This window comes from Rhamphochromis longiceps, linkage group LG8 (assembly GCF_057381845.1).
Source record: "Rhamphochromis longiceps isolate RC_006_pf linkage group LG8, R_longiceps_female_GT1.1, whole genome shotgun sequence".
Classification (NCBI taxonomy): domain Eukaryota; kingdom Metazoa; phylum Chordata; class Actinopteri; order Cichliformes; family Cichlidae; genus Rhamphochromis; species Rhamphochromis longiceps.
In genome coordinates, this window is record NC_140564.1 from 8735360 (window position 1) to 8741602 (window position 6243).

A 6243-nucleotide genomic window follows, 5' to 3' on the forward strand; every position below is an offset into this window, starting at 1 on the left:
CACATTCCCAAAGACTTCCCTTGTGAGAGACTAAATGACTGCGTGGGATTGCTCCTTGAAAAACAACAGCTATATCAAAAGAGATTATGAGTTGGAAACAGGGATTGTGCAAAGATTAACGAGGCACTGTAGCTTCATTTCGAAATCCATTATTTTGTTCAACATGTCATTTCATCACATGTACTTGATAATAGTTTAGTGTTGCAGTGCTATTCTTGTTGTCAGTATTGTAAGCCTGGGGATTATTGTGGTGACAAGCTTAGACTGTTAATAAGGTGTATGACAGAGAAACAAGTTGTACCTCATTCCTGGTAAAGATTACGTCAGAATACATATTTCTAAACAACCTCTGTTCAAAAGTTTGACTCCACCATATGTGTAAGGATGCAGATGTGTGGGACTACTGAAAAATGTTTCCTGTCTTTTCTCCTCACACAAACAAATTCTTGTAAAATGAGAGCACACTTGCCCCAGTAACTAATAGACCCAGTTTGGCTGGTTTCTGTTAAATGGGTTGTGTGACCAATTCTTAGATTTCACAACAAGAAAATCACCACAGAGACTAATCACGAGCACAAGCCTTAGAAGGAAATCAGTGGGGACAAAGGAACAACATGAATAATCTCATCAGGATGTAAATGAAGTAGAAATGTGCAAATAGAGGACAGTCTCCTGATTTCCAGGTCAGAGTGAGGAAACACATTTAACATCCCAAAAATTTGATGAAATAAATGAAACGCTATTTAAAACAGAAACAAAACAATCAAAACAGGATCATGTTACGCTGGAGAATCAGAGAAGAGCTAGAATAAGCACAACCACAGTGCACCCAAACACTTACTTGCAGGATTTTTCCAGGGGTCTAAAAACATGGCATTCAAGGGCCCACAAGAAATCTGAATATTTAATCAGAGATGAATATAGTGTCAAAAACACTGGGCATGAATTTCAGGCTCTGTGCCCACATTTAGATGTACTACACAAAAAGTGGCACTGATAAAGAGTTTGAACATAGTATGTATTGAATAACTGTTGGAAACAAATCCATTGTCCCTAATTAGTAATAGTACAAAAATTTTATGATCAAAAATATTTAAAAATACTATTTATGCAGAATCATATATATTAGATTACTGGATCATAATTACTGATTGAGTAACACTTATCAAACTTTAAGCTGGATTTGATTTACTTTGATTCTTCTGGATAGTTTGATCTGTAATAACACATTATCATCAATTAATGGATTTATATTTTAAAATCTGCAAAATGATAATCTAAACCTTTAAAGTTAATGATATAGAGCACTAACGGATTAAAAAAATTGGTTAAAGTAGAAATCGCCACAACACAAAAATAAAGCTGAAGTACATTATAACTATATTTCAGTAAAGTACATTCTGACACTGGCTGCTAGTTGTTCTTCTGAAGTAGTTTAAGCCTGCTGGTATTGGGACTGGATTGAGGGTGGGGGACCGAAGTGATCCCCCTCTGGACATGTCCCTGATCAGAAGGTGATAAGACGTTACCATGTCACTGTCTTAATGTAAGAAACCAAACAGCGTAAAAAACAAAAACAAAAAAACCCCAAACAAACATGCAAAATCACAAGAACCAAAATGAGAACAAAGTTAGGTAAAGTAAAACAAGCAACACAAGGAAGTATTAACCAACCACAACAATAAAGCATACAGCATTGTGATTTGCACTTTTCTTTTAGTCTCTTCTCTCTTGCTAATGTTACTTTGGGAATGTCTTACATGCTGATGTGCAGCTGCTGAGTTTAAGGTGCTCAGCATACAGGGAGCATTTCAGGTCAAGGTTCCATCTCTTTTGTTGGTGAATCAAATATCCACCTATGAGATTGTGATGAAGCTCAGAATTTTCACCCTACAGAATATAGAGATGTTTATTAAAGGAAAATTATTCTCGACTACATAATGCTTTAAATGTGAAGATCTGCACCTGAAGCTTTAGCGCCGATTCCATGGTCCAACATCACCATCCAGAAATCTGCTTTGTGCTTCTAATTATGACACAAATGGAGAATCTCAGTGATGTAATAGGTCTTCCACTGGTACCTCTAGGTTTCCAAGATACCAGAAGATCCACAACACCAGGCTGAGGAACATGAGAAGTGGCCCAGAGAAGACAAAGAAATCCCAGAAGTCGAGGGGAGTGAAAATGCCAAAGAAGAAGAGGACAAAGCCTACTGCATCCAGGAGACAGCAACAAAGAAAAACACCAGGCAGCGTCCAACAATGATGAGAGAAAAAAATAGACATACAGAACAGAAGGTGAACTCAAAAAAAAGGAGAGGATCAGACATAAGCAGTCATCCATGAAGATAACCAGGCAATGACTACGTTCAAATACACTTTATTGAAAAAATAATTGACATCTGTCATGAAAACAGAGCACAAAAAAAAAAAAAAAAGAAAAAAAAAAAGAGACTATGTCCAAGACTTTTTCTTCCAATGTGCACAGCCCGTCTCCTTAATGTGGATGTGGGGCTCTTCCCTGATTAAGAAACTGTCTCCCCTATTTAATAATATATTTTTTAAAAATGACATCGGCTCAGGTTTTTCAGTTTGTTGGAGTTTTCGGAACGTGGCTCAGGCACGGTGAAGGAGCGAGAACCACCCTTCAAAACAATGGGAAAGTCGGTCATCACCTGTAAAGAAGAAGAGGAGATGAGGCTTTTATTTACTGGCCGAGTTGAGAACCAGATTAAATTAAAGTATCAATTGCAACTGACTTTCAGAACATGGTAATAGGATATTACCATTATTTAACTAAGAGCCAAGTTAATTGTATAAATATTTTTTTCATGATCGGAATGTGAATATAAATTTTAAATAATAAACTAACATAAATAACTGATTATTATCTGCTATTTAACCCCCAAGAAAAGAAACGAAAAATACATAAAAATACATTAACCTTTGAAAGAACTAGATGTTTACTACAAACAAAGAAACAAAAGAAACAAACAAACAGTGAATCCATTCAGCATTATTAGCCTACTATAGCAACAAGTACATGCACGGCTCAACACCAAATCCTGATCCTAACTGCTAATGGCAGGATTAATGTATGTTATGAAATATCTTGTTTGCAGTTTAAGGTCCACAGTGTAATATCAAATCTAACTGATAAACACATTACACGCTGACTCATTATATAAAGAATAGGTGGTTGCTACAAAAGCAATGTTATCCTTAGGTGGAGGCGTGTGATCACTGGAGGAATGTACAGTGATAAACACGGGTAATATAATGTGCCTTCAGTCAGAACTGTGGGCAGTGAGTTCAGTGATACTGAGGTCTGCATCGTGACTCCGCCCAAACACACCTGTGTTTTTAAAAAAAAAAATCTTCAACCAAACCAGCTGTGAAACTTTTACTTTTAGTTCAGTATACTGAAGTAAAAAGACAAGTGTACGATTAAAGGGGGCTTGGTTTAATTACAAAAAGAATAGATTTAGATGAATGAAATTTAAAATGCAATAAAGACATGCAATGAAGCATGTCAAATTAAAAGAATATTATCTAAACATAACTGACTGCAGTTTAGTGAGGGAGTAACATAGTTTTCAGTAGCTATGATTTATAATTAACCTGTGATGGCTGGTCTTTTTCCCCCCAATTACAGCTGGATGTTTGTCTGAAAAATACTTTTCTAAAGAGTAAATATCTTATTTATCAAAAGTCTAATTTAATAAACATCAAGTCTTGATTTTTAAAATTGTCAGCTTCCTGGCTTTTACATTTTTAAATAAACTGTAAAACCCTTTTTATGTCATTGTATAAATGTTGGATAAAATAGAAGACTTTTATTGAAAAAAAGTTTATGCTTATGTGGGCTCAGTCTATGTTTTGGGAGCTGAGCCTCACTGACTAAACAAACTTTTCTTCATTGAATTTTTCTTTTCTGGGCCTGGGCTAGGTTTAATCCATGTATGGAAAAACTGCTTTAAGATTTAGTACCAGAAACCTTGTAAATGTAGAAAAATATAAACTCCAGTGGAGGTATACCGACTCTTGTGTTGAATTTCCAGAAACATGGGACGTGACCTTAGTTTAGTGTCTCAGTGCTTGCTTGTCTTACATCAAACGCAGTAAAGTCAGAGTACAGAACACAGCCTTATTGTTGCGAATATAGTGTTTGCTTTTGTGACCACAGCATTTGTCACATTTCCATATCTCAAGATCATTAGTCAAGTTAGGTAATGTAGGACTCTGGCTAGGAGCCATTAGAGTTAACTACATGGAACTACTGGATGGGCAAAGGCAGATTCGTATATGATCCCTGCTCGTTTTCTGTGGCCGGGTGCCCAACCATACCTACAACCACCCACCCACCGATCTACCGCACTCCATTTCACTGGATCAAAAGTGCTGCTTTGTTCCATTAAAATGCAATTGCTCGTTTTGGCCCAAAGGTCTGGCTTGCCAGCCAGTTACAAGCAAACTGACAGCTAAAATAATAACTGTGAAGGTGAGTAGAAATGGTCAGGCTCATTAATTAAAAGCTGCCACAGGCCACTGAAGATCTTTTTACAGCAGCTAGGAAAAGAAAAGAAAAAACCCCTCAATCTATTATTACAGTTATTCATGCGCTGAGTGCTGAGAAAGGTCCTGGAAAGCTACTCTTTGGAGGAGCTGGTGTTGAGCTCCACTCTTTGGCAGAGCTCTAATCTGAGGGCACCCATTCCTCCCCTTTCCCTGTGGGTGACATCTGAGGGTAGTGTGATGTAAAATATCTGATAATTATAACTGGGGTGACGGCAGTTCGAGTGGGTTGCCATGTCATTATGTAAGACAATGTGGATGCCAACATCACTGATGAAAGAGTGCTGTGGCAGTGAGCAGCTAACAGCAAGCAAAACAACAGCAAAGTGGCAGGAAGGGTGAAAGCAGGGCAACGTGCTGAATATTTATGACTTTCAATTAGAATTGTTTTTGGGTTCCACACAGTCTGGGGATCATTCATTTTTCAGTTTGCTTTAACTTTTACAGAATGTAACAGGTTACAGTGTCAGGAGATTCAGTAGGTTAGGGAGGGAGCGAATGAGTTTTCAAAGTCTCCGCAACACTGAACAAGTTCCAATAATAGACTCAAGACAGAAAGGACGCGAATAAGGCCTCTGGTTTGCTGTTGGGTGAAATACGCACCATGATCTGTCAGAGCAGCCTCTCTGGTTTGCAATCCTGTGCCTGCAGACCCACATCTGAGCTCCTCAGCTCCATGTTTTTGTATGCTAGGGATGCGCACTCAGTCCCTCCATCAAAGCCTTTGTTGTCATGGCCGGACAAGACTAAGTTGCCACCTTCCCACATAACCCGAGGCGGCGCAGACGCACGCACAGTGCCGCTCATCTCTTTCCCGTTCCCCATGCTTTTCTTCTTGAAGTCATCTGCTTCCATGGGCTTCTTGCCGCTCACGGACAGCCTCTCGGACAGTTTCCTGGCCCAGTACCTTAAGTTGATGGAGTTTGTCCTGTCAGCCGAGTAAAGCTGTACGTTTCCCGTGTACCACAGTACCCACCACACTAAGCTGAGAAAAATGATGAGTGAGCCCGTGTAGATGAGGAAATCTCCATAGAAGCGGCCGTCCAGCTTAAGGTTTCCGAAAATCCCGACCAACAGTACAATCAGACCAATAACGTCAAAAATGAGGGCGAGGAAGAATAACGGCGGGCAGTTCCCCACGAAGCTGCGATCCATCCCAGAGCAGAGTCAAGAACCGGGCGCAGAGTAACTCAAACAACTTGTTCTTCAGCACGCACATTTCCACACTCTTACACCTGTGCGGTGATCAACTGCGCAAACCCCGCCCTGATTCCACGTCACTGACTCGAAAGCGTAGCTTGTGCTTAATGCCACTTTTAGATGCACAGTGTAAATTTCCATACCTGGTCGTCTGGAGACAATGGAAATAAGACCTACATCGGGATGAAAGGGTCATTTCATCCAAGCTGCAAGTTCAGCTGTCCAGTGATTGTCAGGTGGATTTAACCTGAACACGCTGCTGCTTAGATTTATAAAACATATTTTTTGTATCTGTGTGTTTCATTATTTATGTTGTGCACGTTTAGTCTGGTGTGTTATCTGCACAATTTAATTGTGTAACACCACCGTCATCTGATTTGAAACGTCTTATTAATATAAAAAAATAGTTATCTAAGCATTAAAGCTCTGAAATATGTCATATTCACTGATTTTTATTGAATTATATGCC

The 6243-nt window shown here is 39.0% G+C and overlaps 1 protein-coding gene across 1 annotated transcript; it reads right to left on the reverse strand.

Annotated features, from left to right (window-relative positions):
• Positions 1–2372: 2372 nt before the first annotated feature.
• LOC146663050 (transmembrane protein 238-like) lies at positions 2373–5842 on the reverse strand. The gene is made up of 2 exons (XM_085415197.1): positions 5178–5842; positions 2373–2674 (listed from the first exon to the last, which is right to left on the reverse strand). The coding sequence occupies exon 1, from the start codon at positions 5727–5729 to the stop codon at positions 5187–5189; it is 543 nt and encodes a 180-aa protein (XP_085271323.1). The 5' UTR covers positions 5730–5842; the 3' UTR covers positions 2373–2674; positions 5178–5186.
• Positions 5843–6243: the final 401 nt, after the last annotated feature.